Below are 20,853 nucleotides of genomic sequence, written 5' to 3'. Positions count from 1 at the left end.
CATGTCAAGAGGACACAGGAGCCAATTTAAAAGAGTTCCCAGTGACCAAAGCTAGCTCATAAATTGAACAAATAAGTACACCGGAGAGAAAGGACAGCTTTTCCTTATAGAAGGAAGGGGGAGACTTAGCTAGGGGGAGACCTTCAAGATGGCAGAAGAGTAAGACGTGTAGATCACTTTCCTCCCCACAAATACATCAGAAATACATCTATATGTGGAACAACTCCTACGGAACACCTACTGAATGCTGGCAGAAGACCTCACACCTCCCAAAAGGCAAGAAACTCCCCACGTACCTGGGTAGGGCAAAAGAAAAAACAGAGACGAAAGAATAGCAATGGGACCTGCACCAGTGGGAGGGAGCTGTGAAGGAGGAAAAGTTTCCACACACTAGGAAGCCCCTTCACTCATGGAGATGGGGGGTGGGTAGGGGGGAAGCTTCAGAGCCACAGAGGAGAGCACAGCAACAGGGGTGTGGAGGGCAAAGCAGAGAGATTCCTGCACAGAAGATTGCTGCCTACCAGCACTCACCAGCCTGAGAGGCTTGTCTGCTCACCCACTGGGACGGGTTGGGGCTGGGAACTGAGGCTCCGGCTTTGGAGGTCAGATCCCAGGGAGAGGACTGGGGTTGCCTGCATGAACACAGCCTGAGAGGGCTAGTGCACCACAGCTAGCCAGGAGGAGGTCCGGGGAAAAGTCTGGAACTGCCTAAGAGGCAAGAGACCATTGTTTTGGGGTGCACGAGGAGATGGGATTCATTGCACCGCCCAGACGAGTGCCAGAGACAGGTGCAAGCTGCAGCCATCAGCATGGACACCAGAGACGAGCATGAGATGCTAGGGCTGCTGCTGCAGCCACTAAGAAGCCTGTGTGCAAGCACAGGTCATTGTCCACCCCTCCCCTCCCGGGAGCCTGTGCAGCCCGCCACTGCTACAGTCCCATGATGGAGGGACAACTACCCCGGGAGGACACACAGTGCACCTCAGGCTGTTGCAACGTCATTCTGGCCTCTGTTGCCGCAGACTCACCCTGCATTCCATACCCCTCCCTCCCCCCGGCCTGAGTGAGCCAGAGCCCCCTAGTCAGCTGCTACTTTTAACCCTGTCCTGTCTGGGCAGGAACAGATGCCCTCAGGCGACCTACACACAGAGGTGGGGCAAATCCAAAGCTGAACCCCAGGAGCTGTGTGAGCAAAGAAGAGAAAGGGAAGTTTCTCCCAGCAGCCTCAGGAGGAGCGGATTAAATCTCGACAATCAACTCGATGTACCCTGCATCTGTGGAATATGTGAATAGACAACAAATCATCCCAAACTTGAGGTGGTGGACTTTGGGAGCAATGATATATATTTTTTTCCGTTTTCTCTTATTGTGAGCGTGTATGTGTATTCGTCTGTGTGTGATTTTGTCTATATAGCTTTGCTTTTACCATTTGTCCTAGGGTTCTGTCTGTCCGGTTTCTTTTTTTTTTTCAGTATAGTTTTTAGCACTTGTTATCATTGGTGGATTTGTGTTTTGGTTTGGTTGCTCTCTTCCTTCTTCTATTCCTTTTTCTTTTTTTATTTTTTTAATAATTTTTTATTTTGATAACTTCATTGTATTTCTTTTTTTCTCTTTCTTTCTTTCTTTCTTTCTTTCTTTCTTTCTTTCTTTCTTTCTTTCTTTCTTTCTTTCTTTCTTACTTTCCTTTTTTGCTCCCTTTTCTTCTGAGCCGTGTGTCTGACGGGGTCTTGGTGCTCTGGCCAGGTGTCAGGCCTGTGCCTCTGAGGTGGGAGAGCCAAGTTCAGGACATTGGTCCACCCGAGACCTCCCAGCTCCACATAATATCAAATGGCGAAAGCTCACTCAGAGATCTCCATCTCAACGCTAAGACCCAGCTCCACTCAACGACCAGCAAGCTACAGTGCTGGACACCCTATGCCAAACAACTAGCAAGACAGGAACACAACCCCACCCATTAGCAGAGAGGCTGCCTAAAATCATAATAAGGTTACAGACACGCCAAAACACACCACCGGATGCGGACCTGCCCACCAGAAAGACAAGATCCAGCCTCATCCAGCAGAACACAGGCACCAGTACCCTCCACCAGGAAGCATACACAGCCCACTGAACCACCCTTAGCCACTGGGGGCAGACACCAAAAACAACAGGAACTACGAACCTGCAGCCTGCAAAAAGGAGACCCTGAACACAGTGAGTTAAGCAAAATGAGAAGACAGAAAAACACACAGCAGATTAAGGAGCAAGGTAAAAACCCACCAGATGAAACAGATGAAGAAGAAATAGGCTGTCTACCTGAAAAAGAATTCAGAGTAATGATAGTAAACAAGATCCAAAATCTTGGAACTAGAATGGAAAAATACAAGAAACATTTAACAAGGACGTAGAAGAACTAAAGAGCAAACAAACAGGAATGAACAACACAATAAATGAAATTAAAAATTCTCTAGAAGGGATCAATAGCAGAATAACTGAGGCAGAAGAATGGATACGTGACCTGGAAGATAAAATAGTGGAACTAACTACTGCAGAGCAGAATAAAGAAAAAATAATGAAAAGAATTGAGAACAGTCTCAGAGACCTCTGGGACAACATTAAATGCACCAACATTCGAATTATAGGGGTCCCAGAAGAAGAAGAAAAAGAGAAAGGGACTGAGAAAATATTAGGAGAGATTATAGTTGAAAACTTCCCTAATATGGGAAAGGAAATAGTTAATCAAGTCCAGGAAGCATAGAGTCCCATACAGGATAAATCCAAGGAGAAACATGCCAAGACACATATTAATCAAACTATCAAAAATTAAATACAAAAAAAAAATATTAAAAGCAGCAATGGAAAAACAACAAATAACATATAAGGGAATCCTCATAAGGTTAACAGCTGATCTTTCAGCAGAAACACTGCAAGCCAGAAAGGAGTGGCAGGACATAGTTAAAGTGATGAAGAAGAAAAACCTACAAGCAAGATTACTCTACCCAGCAAGGATCTCATTCAGATTCGATGGAGAAATTAAAACCTTTACAGACAAGCAAAAGCTAAGAGAATTCAGCAGCACCAAACAGCTTTACAACAAATGCTAAAGGAACTTCTCTAGGCAGGAAACACAAGAGAAGGAAAAGACCTACAATAACAAACCCCAAACAGTTAAGAAAATGGCAATAGAAACATACATATTGATAGTTACCTTAAATGTAAATGGATTAAATGCTCCCACCAAAACACATAGACTGGCTGAATGGATACAAAAACCAGACCCGTATACATGCTGTCTACAAGAGACTCACTTCAAACCTAGGGACACATACAGACTGAGAGTGAGGGGATGGAAAAAGATATTCCATGCAAATGGAAATCAGAAGAAAGCTGGATTAGCAATACTCATATCAGATAAAATAGACTTTAAAATAAAGAATGTTACAAAAGACAAGGAAGGACACTACATAATGATCAAGGGATCAATCCAAGAAGAAGATATAACTATTATAAATGTATATGCACCCAACATAGGAGCACCTCGATACATAAGGCAACTGCTAACAGCTATAAAAGAGAAAATCAACAGTAGCACAATAATAGTGGGGGACATTACCACCTCGCTTACACCAATGGAGAGATAATCCAAACAGAAAATTAATAAGGAAACACAAGCTTTAAATGACACATTAAGCAAGATTGACTTAATTTATATTTATAGTACATTCCATCAGAAAAGAGCAGATTACACTTTCTTCTCAAGTGCACACGGAACATTCTCCAGGATAGATCACATCTTGGGTCACAAATCAAGCCTCAGTAAATTTAAGAAAATTGAAATCATATCAAGCATCTTTTCCGACCACAATGCCATGAGATTAGAAACCAGTTAAAGGGAAAACAAATGTAAAAATCACAAACACATGGAGGCTAAACAATATGTTACTAAATAACCAAAAGATCTCTGTAGAAATCAAAGAGGAAATAAAAAACCTAGAGACAAATGACAACAAAAACATGATGATTCAAAACCTATGGGATGCAGCAAAAGCAGTTCTAAGAGGGAAGTTTATAGCAATACAAGCCTACCTCAAGAAACAATAAAAATCTAAAATAAACTAACCTTACACCTAAAGGGACAAGAGAAAGAAGAACAGACAAAAACCCAAGATTAGTAGAAGGAAAGAAAACATAAAGTTCAGAGGAGAAATATATGAAATAGAAACAAAGAAACCAATAGCAAAGATCAATAAAACTAAAATCTGGTTCTTTGAGAAGATTTAAAAAAATTGATAAACCATTAGCCAGACTCATCAAGAAAGAGGGAGAGGACTCAAATCAATAAAATTAGAAATGAAATAGGAGAAGTTACAGTGGACACTGCAGAAATAAAAAGCCTCATAAGAGGCTACTACAAGCAACTCTATGCCAATAAAATGGACAACCTGGAAGATATGGAAAAATTCTTAGAAAAGCACAACCTTCCAAGACTGAACCAGGAAGAAATAGAAAATATAAACAGACCAATCACAAGCACTGAAATTGAAACTCTGATTAAAAATCTTCCAACAAACAAAAGCCAAGGACCAATTGGCTTCACAGGCGCATTCTTTCAGACATTTAGAGATGAACTAACACCTACCATTCTCAAACTCTTCCAAAATATAGCAGAGGGAGGAACACTCCCCAACTCATTCTGTGAGGCCACCATCGCCCTGATACCAAAACCAGACAGAGATGTCACAAAGAAAAAAAACTACAGGCCAATATCACTGATGAACACAGATGCAAAAATCCTCAACAAAATACTACCAAACAGAATCCAACAGCACATTAAAAGGATCATACACCATGATCAAGTGGGGTTTATCCAGGAATGCAAGAATTCTTCAGTATACCTACATCAATCAATGTGACACACCATATTAACAAATTAAAGAATAAAAACCATATGATCATCTCAATAGAGGCAGAAAAAGCTTTTGACAGAATTCAACACCCATTTATGATAAAAACCCTCCAGAAAGTAGGCATAGAGGGAACTTATCTCAACATAATGAAGGCCATATGTGACAAACCCACAGCCAGCATCGTCCTCAATGGTGAAAGGCTGAAAGCATTTCATCTAAGATCAGGGACAAGACAAGGGTGCCCACTCTCACCACTCTTATTCAACATAGTTTTGGAAGTATTAGCCACAGCAATCAGAGAAGAAAAAGAAATAAAAGGAATCCAAATAGGAAAATAAGAAGTAAAGCTGTCCCTGTTTGCAGATGACATGATACTATACGTAGAGAATGCTACCAGAAAACTACTAGAGCTAATCAATGAATTTGGTAAAGTGGCAGGATACAAAATTAATGCACAGAAATCTCTTGCATTCCTATATACTAATGATGAAAAATTTGAAAGAGAAATTAAGGAAACACTCCCATTTACCATTGCAACAAAAAGAATAAAATACCCAGGAATAAACCTACCTAAGGAGACAAAAGACCTATATGTAGAAAACTATAAGACACTGATGAAAGAAATTAAAGATGATAGAAACAGATGGAGATGTATACCATGTTCTTAGATTGGAAGAATCAACATTGTGAAAATGACTCTACTACCCAAAGCAATCTACAGATTCAGTGCAATCCCTTTCAAATTACCAATGGCATTTTTCACAGAACTAAGACAAAAAATTTTACAATTTGTATGGAAACACAAAAGACCCCGAATAGCCAAAGCAATCCTTAGAAAGAAAAACGGAGCTGGAGGTATCAGGCTCCCTGACTTCAGACTATACTACAAAGCTAGAATAATCAAGACAGTATGATACTGGCACAAAAACAGAAATACAGGTCAATGGAACAGGATAGAAAACCCAGAGGCAAACCCACGCACGTATTGTCACCTTATTTTTGATAAAGGAGGCAAGAATATACAATGGAGAAAAGATAGCTTCTTCAGTAAGTGGTCCTGGGAAAACTGGACAGCTACATGTAAAAGAATGAAATTAGAACACTCCCTAACACCATACACAAAAATAAACTCAAAATGGATTAAAGACCTAAATGTAAGGCCAGACACTATAAAACTCTTAGGGGAAAACATAGGCAGAACACTATGACATAAATCACAGCAAGATCCTTTTTGACCCACCTCCTAGAGAAATGGAAATAAAAATAAACAAATGGGACCTAGTGAAACTTAAAAGACTTTGCACAGCAAAGGATACCATAGACAAGACCAAAAGACAGCCCTCAGAGTGGGAGAAAATATTTGCAAATGACAACTGACAACTGACAAAGGATTAATCTCCAAAATTTACAAGCAGCTCATGCAGCTTAATATCAAAAAACAAACAACCCAATCCAAAAATGGGCAGAAGACCTAAATAGACATTTCTCCAAAGAAGATATACAGCTTGCCAACAAACACATGAAAGAATGCTCAACATCACTAATCATTAGAGAAATGCAAATCAAAACTACACTGAGGTATCACCTCACACCAGTCAGAATGGCCATCATCAAAAAATCTACAAAGAATAAATGCTGGAGAGGGTGTGGAAAAAAGGGAACCCTCTTGCACTGTTGTTGGGAATGTAAATTGATACAGCCACTATGGAGAACAGTATGGAGGTTCCTTAAAAAGCTAAAAATTTAACTACCATATGACCCCAGCAATCCCACTACTGGGCATATACCCTGAGAATACCATAATTCAAAAAGAGTCATGTACCACAGTGTTCATTGCAGCACTATTTACAATATCCAGGACATGGAAGCAACCATGTGTCCATCAACAGCTGAATGGATAAAGGTGATGTGGCACATATATACAATGGAATACTACTCAACTATAAAAAAAATGAAATTGAGTTATTTTTAGTGAGGTGGATGGACCTAGTGTCTGTCATACAGGCTGAAGTAAGTCAGAAAGAGAAAAACAAGTACCGTATGCTAACACATATATATGGAATCTTTTTTTAAAAATAGTTATGAAGAACCTAGGGGCAGAACAGGAATAAAGATGCAGACGTAGACAATGGACTTGAGGACACGGGGAGGGGGAAGGGTAAGCTGGGACGAAGTGAGAGAGTGGCATTGACATATATACACTACCAAATGTAAAATAGATAGCTAGTGGGAAGCAGCCGCATAGCACAGGGAGATCAGCTCGGTGCTTGGTGACCACCTAGAGGGGTGGGATAGGGAGGGTGGAAGGAAGATGCAAGAGGGAAGTGGTATGGGGATATATGTTTATGTATAGCTGATTCACTTTGTTAGAGAGCAGAAACTAATACACCATTGTAAAGCAATTATACTCCAATAAAGATGTTTAATAAATAAATAAATAAGGTAAACACCACTATATAAATGCCACAGTCAGTTTCCATCAATGGCTGCTGAAATCTGTGGGCACAAGTTTTCAGAGAAACAGGATATTAGCAGTGTCTTAAAGTATCTCCCCCATGATATTTATCAGTTATTAAGGGGTAATAATAAATGTATGGTGGCAACCCAGCAGATACCACTTTAACCAAGTGTGTTCAAAAAGTAACACAAGTTGTAAGACATATCAGCATCACATACTCCTTGTAAGACTGAAAAGGACACAACATCACTTCTGTGGTATACCCATTAAAAGTGTGTAACTTTAATGATGAGGAAATACCAGACAGTGCCACATTGAGAGACATTCTACAGAATAACTAACCAGAACTCATAAAGTGTCAGAATCATGAAATAAAAGGAAAGACTGAAGAACTGCCACAGATTGGGAGAGACCAATGAGACACAAGAACTAATGCAGTTAGGATCCTGGAACAGAAAAAACGTATTAGGGGAAAAGCTGGAAATTTTTGAATAAGGTCTGTAGTTTAGTATTACATCAATGTTCATTTCCTAGTTTTGATCATGGTACTATGGTTTGTAAGTCGTTACCATTATGGGAAGCTGGGAGAAAGACGTAGGAAATCTCTCTATAAATTTTTTTGCAATTTTCTGTAAGTCTAAAATTATTTCCAAATAAAATTTAAAGAAATAGTAAGGTCCACTGGTTTTAGACTGTTCGTAGGTATGAATAGCTGACTGCTCTGAAGAAACAAAGGAAAGAGATATAACTGATGTCTGTCCATCCATGACTAGCCAATTAATAGATTATATCTATGTTAGCATTGCTGTTGCCTCTGGTTATTAAATTAACAGTAATTATCTCCATTAGGTTCTCTAGGCTCATTCAAAGTGCTTTTAAAACCTAATTAGAAAATAAAAACTGTATTTCAAGGATTTAATATTCTAATAGCTTCCATGAGAACAAAATATCAGATTTTAAAATAAATAAAATCCTAAATTGGAAAACAAATTTGTCAACACAGTTATTTTGATGAACATTAGCTGGTTCATACAACTTAACATAGATTTAAAGCTCTTTGGCTACAAGGCTATATTTTTTCCCCAAAATTTCCCATGTCTGTAGTTTGAGAAAGAATCGTTGTAGTGGGCTTGTGTCTATCATCCTTTCTGTGTAAATTTCACTTAGCAATCCCTACCAAGATCTGTGGGATGAATTTCCCGGACATGCATGTTAGAATTACAGTATGTACCTGTAAGACATTTGATTCATAAATCTCCAAATATAGCTAAATTAAAATTTTAACTTTTTATTGACATATATTGTGCAAAAACACACGTAAGTATGCTTGTGAAATATTTGAATTTAATAAAGTACTAGTTAAATTTTAAGTACATCGTTCAATATTCTGAAACAGCGAGTTTGCTCAACTGGCAAGTATTCTACAAGAGGGAAAAAAAATGCTGTAGGTGTCTTGGGGTTTTTTTTGGTATGTTTGTTAATTTAGTTTGGTTTTGTCCTTTTTCAGGATGTGGTAGATACACATCCTGGCCTCACGTTCCTGAAAGATGCTCCAGAATTCCACTCCCGCTACATCACCACGGTAGGCTGAGTCCCTTTTTGTCTTAATATAACTCTCTAAGTCTCCTTTTTGTCATGATCTAGTATCCAGGCTTTCAGATCCTTATGCAAAATGGGCCATAATGATTATTTTAAGTGGAAGGAAGTAAAATTGAATTAATTATTTGCCTTCTTATATGTGTCCAGTGCTTAAGAGGTCTCTTGTATATAAATTTTAAGTGATATGCTCATTCTGTCTGGTATTATGAGGTATACCTTTTGCTGTATCATTAATATTGACGCCCAGTTGATCTTTAGCATTTGTAAATAATACTGAAAAGAATTTTCAACAGCCTTTTCCAAAAAAAGATGTATCTATAGTACCTCAAAGTTAGAACTGAAATGATAATGAAAAATAGATTGTGTGTAATCAGAAAACAAATCATGTAAGAATTTAAAATAACATGATCACAATCTCCTATTTTGTGGGGTGTTCTCATTCCATATTTCTCATGCACAGCCTCATTTGGTCAGTCACAGGCAGGGCATGCAGTATGAGTGAGAGCACACAGGCCTACAGCTCACACTGCAGCCACACCAGGCATTCTCTGCCCTAGCTTCCAGATTATCTTTGGAGGAACTCCACAGCTGAACCAACCTCAGGGCACACCTCACATTCACAGCCATATCCGGGGGAGACGATCCCTGCCTCTGGTAAATACGACAGTCTCCTCTGAGGAAGGCCCTCTCATTCTTAGGGCACTTTTTGTTGGCTTCTGTTGAGTTACAGATTGCTACCATTCTTTTTCTACTGTAGGAACTTCATTATTTGCTTTTACATTGATTCTCTTCCGTCATAAAACTTTGTAAGACTTTATTTGAACCATAAGGTGTCACTGTCATCCAAGACTATCTCAGAAGTTATTTTTGCCTGTTAACCACAACACTCTACTAAACTACCTCCACGACAGTCACCCTGGCCCAGCCACTCATCCTTGTGTTTCACATGGATTCCTTCTAATTGGTCTCCCTACTTACACCCTCATTGCCCTACGGTCTAGTCTCCACAAAGCAGAGTTATCCTTTGAAAATATGTCAGACCATGTCACTCCTCTGCTCAGACCCTCCAGTGTTTCCCCATCTCATCACTCTGCTTCAGCAACAACGGCCTGCCTCTCTCTGCTCCTGGAATAGACCAAACCTGGTTCTGCCTCAGGTGCTTTGTTCTTACTCTTTCCTCTGCCTGGAATGCTCTTCCTACAGATTTCCACATGACTCCCTCCCTCACTTCATCCAGATGTGTGCTCAGATATTCCCTTCTTAGTGAGACCTTCCCTGATCACCCTCTGCCGTCTTCACCCTTCTTCTCCCTGTCCCCTCCCTCTACACTTCTATTCCTTGTTCTGCTTTATTTTCCTTCTTAGCGCCTATATCACTGATATGTAAATTTTTTGTTTATTGTCCATCTCCTTCTCTATAACATAAACTCCATGAGAGGAGGGACTTTGTCTATATTTAGATGTTGCTGTATCTCCAATACCTAGAATAGTGCCTGGCACATAATAGATACACAGTAAGTATTTATTGAGTGAATAAGTGAAGTTATTCATGCTTAAGAATTCTATACATAACCCTGGTTTCAATTCCAATAGGAATTATTGGGTTCTGATTGCTGACTGTTCTATAAACTCAGGATGTATTAATAGTATATTATAATCTCAAGAATTAGAAAAGATCTTAAAGATAATCTAGTCCAACCTTCTACCAATTCAGAAAATGCTGTCTACAGAGGAACCTTTTATTGGAATTTGTTCTTAGAAAAGATATTGAAGAACAGAATTATAAAAGAGATAAATTTTCCTTCTATACACTTTCTAGTTTGGTATTTATTGAAGTATGATCTCTGGACCTATGATGGTCTGTAGTCATCTAGCAAGTGATCCCCAGGAAGTTTTAGGAAGAATGAAAAGCCATGAAACCATTTTGTTCGCATATAATTCACATTTTCTGAGAAATGCTAGTATGTTAATCGTTGAACAAAAAACTACATAGGTCAATTAACAGGATCCAATTAATTATTGCTGCTGACATATTTGCGTGGCATTTGCATATTATTGTTTACATTTCTTAAATTTATGCTTTATTGTTAGTATTATGCTGCTTTATCCCCACTTCACAAAAATGAATCCAGTATAACTGATTCACTTTGTTGTACAGCAGAAACTAATACAACTTTGTAAATCAACTAGACTCCAATAAAAATTTTTTAAAAAATGAATCCATTACTCAGTAGTAGTCATTAAAGTGTAAAATACTTGTGAAATATTGAAAATGGGGCAACTCAAAACATCATAACGTAAGTAGTAAATAAGATCTAATTGAGAATACAGAATGTGAATCTGTATGTACTGAGATAAGCGTACCTACTGTTGCGATAATCTCATACTACCCTCCAAAACAGAAAGATGCAAATAAAAAGCATCACACTGAATACCTAGAAACAATTTTATTGGACTGGTTATCTGTTCTACCCAGTGCCTTTTCTATTATGAAATTTGGTCAGATAATGACATGAAGTCATTGAAAGTTTTAGGTTATTTCAGAGTACAGTGAATTTTTCTATAAAAAATTACAAAATAAGCTTTCTAGTATGAAATTAATTAGTTTTGTTGCTAATGGCATAGAAGTAACCAAATTAGTGAAGTGTCATTCTCTACCCTGCTCATGGCAAAGATAACAGTATTTCCAAGAAACTTACAAAGATCAGCCTCAGAATTAATGACAGATATCTCAAAAAAAGCAAAATTAATTTATCATATGACCCTATTGAATATATAATCTCAGTGGCATACAGTATAGGACAATTAACATATTTTGTTTGGTAGAGTTATTCAGTTATTTCACTTTACAGTTGGAAGAAACTGCTCACACAGTGTATGACTCAAGTATTAGCTTATGTGTGGCACATATACAATGAAGAAAAGTTGGGCAACTTTTATTTTCCATTTATCACTGAAAACCTATGCTACAGGAAAAGACTTTTTATTTGTTTAATTATTTTGTCAGCTGTTTTAGAATGGAAAGGCAGAACACCAACTTTACATATAGCAAAAAAGGACATCACTACCTAAATAAGAGATTATACCCAGAGTCACTCCACATTCTCCTTTATTTCCAGAGAAGAGTTGGCAAGTGAGAAATAAGCCTCTTGCTATCGAATGAAAATGAGAATTGGAAATACCAGCAAATTGTAGCCCTTGAGTTTGCAGATTTGCATACCATGCAAAGAAATTGCCAGTGAATAAGGCTCTGCTTATCCTTACTGGCATATGCTGACTTTTGAGGAAAGAGGTACTCATGTGAGCTTTTAAAATAAGTGATAATATTGAAAATACTTTTTTGTGATATTGGTGCTGGCAGTAAAGATATTTCTGTGGCTTGCTCAGATGGTGTCTTAGTGGTGTATTCAGTGTCTTGATTGTCCTGAATCTATCACTCCAGGCTGAAATGTCTGGATTTTCATTGTTGAGGACAAGGTAGTGATATTTCCTAAAATGGCTAAACTGGTGGAAACTGCTCATCACTAATAGCTTAACTCTTTCCCCTTGAGAACGTTTCCTCTTGACAGAGAAATAAATCATTTTTATTAGATAGTTTTGTTTAAGTCCAAGTTCTGCAGGAGACCATGAAGAAATACTTTTCAGAGCCATAGTAACTAGAGTGGATCAGGAACCCATTCACACAAACACACACAGACACACACACACACACACACACCGCCTAATAGAAGAGCCAGACTTCCAGCATTGAGTTGTTCATCTGCATTAAAGTCATCTACAAAGAGCAATCTCTCTGTAATTTCTGTGTCTGCATTTGATCTGCTTATCAAAAACTCTGACAGAACCACCAAACACATACTTCTATTCCTGGTGACCTCTAATTGTGAATTAGAGGTTTCCACTTCAATAGATATAAAGAAAAAGAAAGGAAACTGACTTAACGATTCAAATTGTCAAGTTGACTAGAGATCCCTTGGTGAAAAATTATCAAATTTCATTTCTCTCACTGATAGTAAACAGTTATTCTTACTATTATTAATTTTTACATTTTGTTTGATATTTTTAATTTTTTGATTAATTTCTTTTTAAAAACCTAAAACTGGTAGACCAAAAAAGTTAGGGGAAAAAAAACAACTGTAATTAATGTAGAACCAGCAGTTACATGCTCTCACCACTAGATGGTGGCCCTACCTCGATAAGCTAAAATGCTGAATCAGTTGGCGTGGAAACCAATAAATGTGCTGATGTAAGGGGCCACTGAATAAGGAGATTTAGGCTATGGAAAAATGGAATACAGGTACATTTTATTACAGTATGAGACAAGTAGGTTAGCAGAGGCTAAAAATAGGAAATTACTTAACATTCAAAATGCTTATGAATTTTAAAAATTCTTTCAAAAGAACAAAAGATGAAGAATAAAAAAACAAATACAGGTTAAAGTTTTATAATTTTAAGTGTTATATAGTACCTCCATAAGTAATATAAAATATTTGAGGGGTATATAAATACAAAATTTAGATAGATAGGAAACTTAGACTTTAAGATAAATTTACATTCAAAATCAAGAAATAAGGAAAAAATCTAATAATGTGCAACAAACAAAAGTTTGGTGTAATAATATGTACTGAAATTGACTTTAACTTGAGAGAGAAGACATGGGACTATGATAAAAGATATTCTTAATTTTTATTTTCATATATATAATTTCTGGCCTAAAATCCTCCATCTTTTTTTTGTGAAGCTAGTGCTAAAAATACAGTGTTGAGTAAAACACATTCTCTGCCCTGAAGCACCTCACTCAGAGTCTGAGTGACTGGGGCCAGTAGAGAAGTTGTAGACACCAGGTAGTCCCAGCTCCCACCTAACACGGGAATCCTGTGAGCTTCTGCCTAAATAATTGTGGTGAGAAGAAACCTCACTACTTCATACAACCCATTGCTTCATAAGGCTAATGTTAGGAAACTCTTGTTTACATTGAAGCATTTCTAACCAGTAAGGGCATTTCTATCCAGTAATTCTAGTAGTTCCAGTTCTATTTCTACCCTCTGATGCAGTACAAAACAAATCAACTTCTTCTTCCACCTTATAACCATTCAGATCATGGTCACATCTATACTGTAGTCTTATTTTTTCCTCAAGAGTAAACACAACTACATTAGTAGTATCTTTCACAATAATTTTGTATACAGTTCCCTGTTTTATATTTTCTGTACATCTTATATGCCATCTATCTATAAGTCATAGACAACAATACTGATTTTATGTAAAATATTTATTAGAGAACTTTCCTAGGTTAGTATCCATCTGCTGTTCAAAACTCTGGATAGAGTTATTCAATTAACTATGAATCCAACCCATATGTCTCTATCACAAATATAACATGAAAGTCTTTGTTACACAGCTTTCCAATCTCATTAATTTATCAAGCAATTTTCCAAAGAAGATATACAGATGGCCAACAGGTACGTGAAAAGATGTTCAACATTACTAATCAGGGAAATTCAAATCAAAACTAAAGTGAGATATCACCTCACACTTCTTAGAATGGCTATCATCAAAAAGACAAGAAATAACAAGGATGTGGAAAAAAGGGAACTGATGTGCATTCTTGGTGGGAATGTAAATTGGTGCAGCCAATGGAGGTTCCCCAGAAAAATTAAAATAGAATTACTGTATGATCCAGCAATTCCGCTTCTGAGTATTTATCCAAAGTAACTTGAAAAGTAACTTGAAAAGATACATGCACCCCTGTGTTACTGTGTCATTATTTACAATAGCCAATAAATGGAAACAACCTAAGTGTTCATCCACAGATGAATAGATAAAGAAGATGTGGAATACAATGGAATATTGCTCAGCCATAAAAAAAGAGTGAAATCCTGCCATTTGCAACACCATGGATGGACCTTGAGGGCATTATGCTAAGTGAAATAAGTCAGAGAAAGACAAATACTGTATGATATAAATCTTAAAAAAAAAAAAAGAGAGAACGCTCACAAACACAGAGAACAGATTGGGAGCTGCCAGAGGCAGGGGGTGGGGAGAAGGCAAAATGGGTGACGGGAATCAAAAGGTATAAACTTCCAGTTGTAAAATAAATTAGTCGGGCTTCCCTGGTGGCGCAGTGGTTGAGAGTCTGCCTGCCGATGCAGGGGACACGGGTTCGTGCCCCAGTCTGGGAAGATCCCACATGCCGCGGAGTGGCTGGGCCTGTGAGCCATGGCCGCTGAGCCTGCGCATCCGGAGCCTGCGCATCCGGAGCCTGTGCTCCGCAATGGGAGAGGCCACAGTGGTGAGAGGCCTGCGTACCACAAAAAAAAAAAAAAAAAGAAACAATAAATAAATAAATTAGTCACGGGGATGTAATTCACAGCATGGGGACTATAGTTCATAATACTGTACTGAATATTTGAAAGTTACTAATAAAGTAAATCTTAAAAGTTCTCATCACAAGAAGGAAAAATTCTGTAACCATGGAAGTGGATGTTCACTAGATTTTTTGTGGCGATTATTTCACAATATATACAAATATCAAATCATTATATTGTACACCTAAAACTAATATAATGTATGTTAATTATATCTCAGTTTTTAAAATTATCATGCAGTTATTGACCACCTGATGATATAGGCAGAGCAACATATCAGGCACCGGGATGCAAGTGAAAAGAGATCAGGTTCCTTAGAATTTGGAGTTGATGACAATCAGGTGTACCTGTGTTTAGAATATAACCACAGGATGACCGAAGGAGACTCAGGTGACATCAGGAGCACAGAAGACAGCTCGACGCAAGTGCCTGTGCTGGGGCTTCCTATGGAGTTGGTAACTGAGCTAGATGCTGAAGGGTCAGGATGAGTTTAGCACTGGTAGCGAGATGGGGTGAGGCATGCCGGGCAGCACAAGTCTGGACCTTCATCCTGAGGCTACTTTTTTCCTGTTATTTTTGGGAATCACTCTCTTTGATAAGGAATCCAGAAACAGAATAGTGGTTTGGTTCCTCATTAGGCCTACTCTTAGGATAGATGTCCAAATGTCTTCTCTTTTTTGTTCTTCTTGCACTAAAATAGCCTAAAAAGGGGATCTAACCTCTTCTATGATAAAAACCACCAAGGATACAGTATTTCCATATCATTAGATAATCAAAACTAAAGCCAAAGTACCAAAAAAGCTGCTTAATTGCTCTTCTCACCCTTGCTTCCTTTCGAAGAAGAAAAGAAAAAAAGAAGAAAACCCTAATAGGTCAAGTGCAAATTAAATGGGTGGGAATAACACGAGGTAAAATTGTTAAGAATGCACTGTGGCCTCCTACCTCCAGGCTTGCAGCCTGTCTTCCTTCTCCAGTCCTCCCCTACACAACAGCGCATACATCCTCAATTTCAGACGCCTTTGCTACCCGTCCTCCTTCTCTCCCATCTTGTCCAGGGTCTTCTCCAGAGTTTCACCTTTGTTAAACTTATTAAAACACTAGTTAGTAACAAAACTGTTCATGCCTAAATAAGGACTCGGGATATAAACTATCCCAGATGTATCTGAGTTTCCAGAGAGAGTTCAGAAGTCTTCAAAACTCCAATGGATAAGGCTATAATAACCAGAATATGCCCTCTTGAATCATACCATGTTGGCAGCCATTCTTCTGACCCAGTAATTGTTAAGCCACCCCAGTGCAGATTTCCCACCTCATAAGCCTTCCAGAAACATCTAGCCTAATAAGCACTACTTGAATCCCTATATGAGAGGTAAAAATGAAAGTGACATGTAGGCACCTGGGAAATGCAGACTTGTGAGCAAAGAATTTTTTTATTCTTAGAATTATAAGGGCAGATGCAAACTATATAGATGTAGACTTTTTTAATATAGTATTAATTTTTACTAGAAATTACACTTGATATAATCAAAAGGCCAAAACTTAGCTTGGTTCAAAGAATGTTCATAAGATGGCCTTTGATAAAGTAATAGATATCTTTAATGTTTTTATTTGGTTTTGTTTTCCTTTTCGTACCAGGTTATTCAGAGAATATTCTACACAGTCAACAGATCTTGGAGTGGAAAAATTACTGCAACAGAGATAAGAAAAAGCAACTTTTTGCAAGTATGCCTCTCATTGAAATTCATATATAAGGAGCAATTTAAATAATAATCTTACTTCATTTAACAAATATTTGAGTGCTTATTATGTGTAAAGCCCTGTCACTACTTTCAGTCATTAAGCAGTTATCAGATACCTGGAATGTGTTGGGGGAACAAAGATGAATAACAAGAAATTTTCACATCAGGGCATGCACTGTGGAGCAAAAGAGAAAAGGGCACAGAGAGCCACACCTGACTTGAAAAATTCCACAGAAATGTATCATAAACATGCAGTGAAGGCTTCACAGTAGGACTGGCATGTGATCTTGACCTTAGAGATATCAGGAGTTTACCAAGATAAAGAAATCAAAAGAAAAGGGGATTCCAGATAGAGGAAGCAGCATAAACAAAGGCCCAGAAGCATGCAAGTGTTCCGTTCAGGAACTGCAGAACAGTCTTAAGTGGCCACAGGCTCCAAGGAGAGTGACCAGTGATGAGGCCTGCGGGATGAGACAGGGCCTTGCAAAAGAAATGGAGGAATTTCAACTTGTTCCTTTTAGCAGTGACTCTTTATCCATCTCCTGCTAGAGAAAAATACTAAAAATTCCTTTTAAGAAAGAATGCATTTCATTCAATTATTTTATTTATTTTACCAAATGAGAAAGTACTGACCACTAGTGGGAGCCTTTAACCGAGGCAATCTTCATGCCTGATTGTTCAAGCTCTTCTGTTAACCTAAAGAAAGTACAATTGGTCACACTTGAAAGGAAATGAAATATTTTAAGTAAATCATACTAAATGAAGCTTAAGCAAATAATACAACCTTATTTACACTCTGTTTTTCCCATCTTCATCTGGGACAGACAAAGTAATGAAGACTTGGCAAAATTAGCAATCCATAATAAATATGCAAACACTTTTTATTCTAATAAATGAAAAGTCATCATCACGGTCATTATTAATATTTACTGAACACCTGGTATCTGCCTGGGCTCTCAAGAGGTAATGTGGTATGGGTTGAGATGGCAAGAATTCCATTAAAAAGGCCTTACACCTTAAGAATGATAGGGGCTTCCCTGGTGGTGCAGTGGTTAAGAATCTGCCTGCCACTGCAGGGGACACGGGTTCGAGCCCTGGTCTGGGAGAATCCCACATGCCTCTCCCACATGCCGCAGAGCAACTAAGCACGTGCGCCACAACTACTGAGCCTGCTCTCTAGAGCCCCGTGAGCCACAACTACTGAAGCCCGCACGCCTAGAGCCTGTGCTCCGCAGCAAGAGAAGCCCACACACTGCAACAAAGAGTAGCCCCCACTACCCACAACTAGAGAAAGCCCACGTGCAGCAACAAAGACCCAATGCAGCCAAAAATAAATTAATTTTTTAAAAATGATAATAATCCTTCACATTCCTGAAGCACATTAGAGTTTGTATTTCTAGATCATTATTATAATCCATATTTTTTTTACTGATGATAAAATTCATATGGTTGAATGACTTGGATAAGATCACACAGCAAAATAAGTGGCTGTCCTGGAAATAGAACTCAAGTGTTCCGCTTCCCTCTATTTTCTTCTCTACCCCTCTCCTTAGTCTTCCTCTTAGTACATGAAGGTATGCTCATAAAATATTCAAATAACATAAACATATATAGAATAATAAGCAGAAGTCACTATCTCTTCACCCTGCCATTTCACTCCCTTTACCGGAGGGAACCCATAGTATCTGTGGTTTTATTCCTCTGTGTGTGTGTGTGTGCTGTGTGTGTATGTGGAGTATATATTGTATGTGTGGAGTATATAGTTTTGTTCTGTGTGGCTGCTTTTTTGAATTATTTTTAATATGTGAGACCATACTTATTATTCTGTTAACTTTTTTTAACAGTATGTCTTGATGTTTTTTCATTTCCATTCATATAAATCTATCTCATTCTTTTAATGCATAATCTGTGGCATGGCTGTACTGTAATTACATACTTCTTTACTGAAGATGTTCAAGTCGCTTTCATTATCTCCCTATTACAGTAATGCAGTGAACATCCTTATACTTTCCTCTTGTGTGTATATGAGTAAGAATTTCTCTAAAATAGAGTACTGGAGGGAAAATCCTGGATCAGATGGCATGTGCATTTTTAATTTGATAGATCCTGCCAAGTTACCCTACTAAACGCCTGCACTAGTTCATACTTAAATTTACATACTCACCAACAGCAGAAGTTATTCATTTTTTTCATTTTATGACAGTCCAGTAGATGGAAATGAGAGCTCCCTGCTTCTCAAGATATTTGTTTTATTGTACATATTCTGCTTTATACACATTAAAGAGCATTTTATAAAAAAAACATTACAAGCAAGTTTGGAAAACAGAAGAAAAAGCATATTTTACCACCCTAATAAAACTAATATTCTTGTATGTGTTCGTCTAGTCTCATTCATATGCATATTTGGATTTTAGAATTTAATATAGTTCTTAATGTGTACAGTCTTATATCCTGTATTTTGCACTTACCATGTCATGATTTTCCTTTGTTTCTATATAGACTTTATAATTTTTACTGGCTGCAAAATCTTTCATTGAGTGGCTTTTACCATAATTTGGAATTCAAGGTGAAGAACATTATAAGAAAGATGACTATTTCATAATACAAGTGTATTACTTTGATAAAAATTATTTTCTAAAATGTAAATACTGGAAATCCAAAATTCCATTTTATTTTCTTTTTAAGATTTAGCTAGTACATGTTTTAACCTTCCTTTTAAATTTTACTTCAGATTTCTCTCTTATGGACAGCATATACCTAGATCTGCTTTTTGGGTTTGGGTTTTATTCTCAATCTGAAAATCTTTTAATAGGGAGATTTAACTCATTTACCTTTGTTGTGACTGTCGATATATCTGGTCTTATTTCTGTCGTCTCAATTTGTTTTTTCTATTTCCTAAGTTTCCTTATGGTTTATCTTTTTTCTGACTCTTTCTAAAAACATCTTCATTTATCTGCCTACTTATATGATAATTTGGCTTATTACAAGAATTCTGGGCTCAAAAATCAGTTTCTGGTATTTTCCCTGGGGGCACACAGTGATTCAGGGGAGACCCAGGCTTATTTCCAGCTCAGGGCCCTGCAGCTCTACCCTCCATGCCTTGTCTGCCAGGCTACCCCACACTATCACAATGGTATAAGTAAGTCACCTTTATGGTAAACTTGATGCCATTACAAAACCAAACCCTGCATGTGGATGCCCACTCTTCATAATAGAAGAGATAGAAGATCAGTCCTCATAACTTGGAAAAGTTAAAAGCAGAGTTTATGGCCATGTAAATAAAAGTCTGTTGTCTGATCGTTCTGTGCTTGCTAGTCTGGGGACCTCTGATAGGCTGCAGTCCCCTTGGTGATAGCTCTTCCCTTTCCCTGCTTTTAAATCCTCCGTAGCATCTAAATCTTTGCTAAGATTACAGAGCACGTAAATGCTTATAGGTTGGTCAGTTGATTAAAAGGTAGGATGAGGTTGCCTACTAAATTTCCTGGTTTGGTACCAAAACCAAAATTTTTAATTCAGTTTAGAGTAAAAATTAACTAGAATCTAAATAATGGCCAAAGCTGGGTCTTCATATTTTTAAAATAAATTAATCCTTCTATTCATACCATTTCAGACTCTAGCGCTTTTGGAAGAAGAAGAAGATATAAACCAAATCACAGATTATTTCTCCTATGAACACTTCTATGTTATTTATTGTAAATTCTGGGAACTAGATAGTGATCATGACCTCTACGTCAGCCAGGCCGATCTGTCTCGATACAATGACCAGGGTGAGTGTTTCTATGGATGTTGACTTTACTGTTTTGA

General features: G+C 37.8%; 1 protein-coding gene across 5 annotated transcripts in view; it reads left to right on the top strand.

Annotated features, from left to right (window-relative positions):
- The window catches only part of PPP2R3A (protein phosphatase 2 regulatory subunit B''alpha), a 217,192-nt gene that overhangs the window by 124,137 nt on the left and 72,202 nt on the right, over positions 1 to 20,853 (top strand). For all 5 annotated transcript variants that reach the window (XM_081235603.1, XM_081235605.1, XM_081235602.1 and 2 more), the window contains 3 exons: positions 8,852 to 8,926; positions 16,946 to 17,032; positions 20,660 to 20,816. In XM_081235603.1, the coding sequence (XP_081091729.1) occupies positions 8,852 to 8,926; positions 16,946 to 17,032; positions 20,660 to 20,816 (319 nt within the window). The remainder of the gene's footprint in view (positions 1 to 8,851; positions 8,927 to 16,945; positions 17,033 to 20,659; positions 20,817 to 20,853) is intronic.

The sequence above is a fragment of the Mesoplodon bidens genome (assembly GCF_964165515.1).
Source record: "Mesoplodon bidens genome assembly, chromosome: 5".
Lineage (NCBI taxonomy): Eukaryota > Metazoa > Chordata > Mammalia > Artiodactyla > Ziphiidae > Mesoplodon > Mesoplodon bidens.
This window is presented reverse-complemented; position numbering and strand designations above follow the sequence as displayed.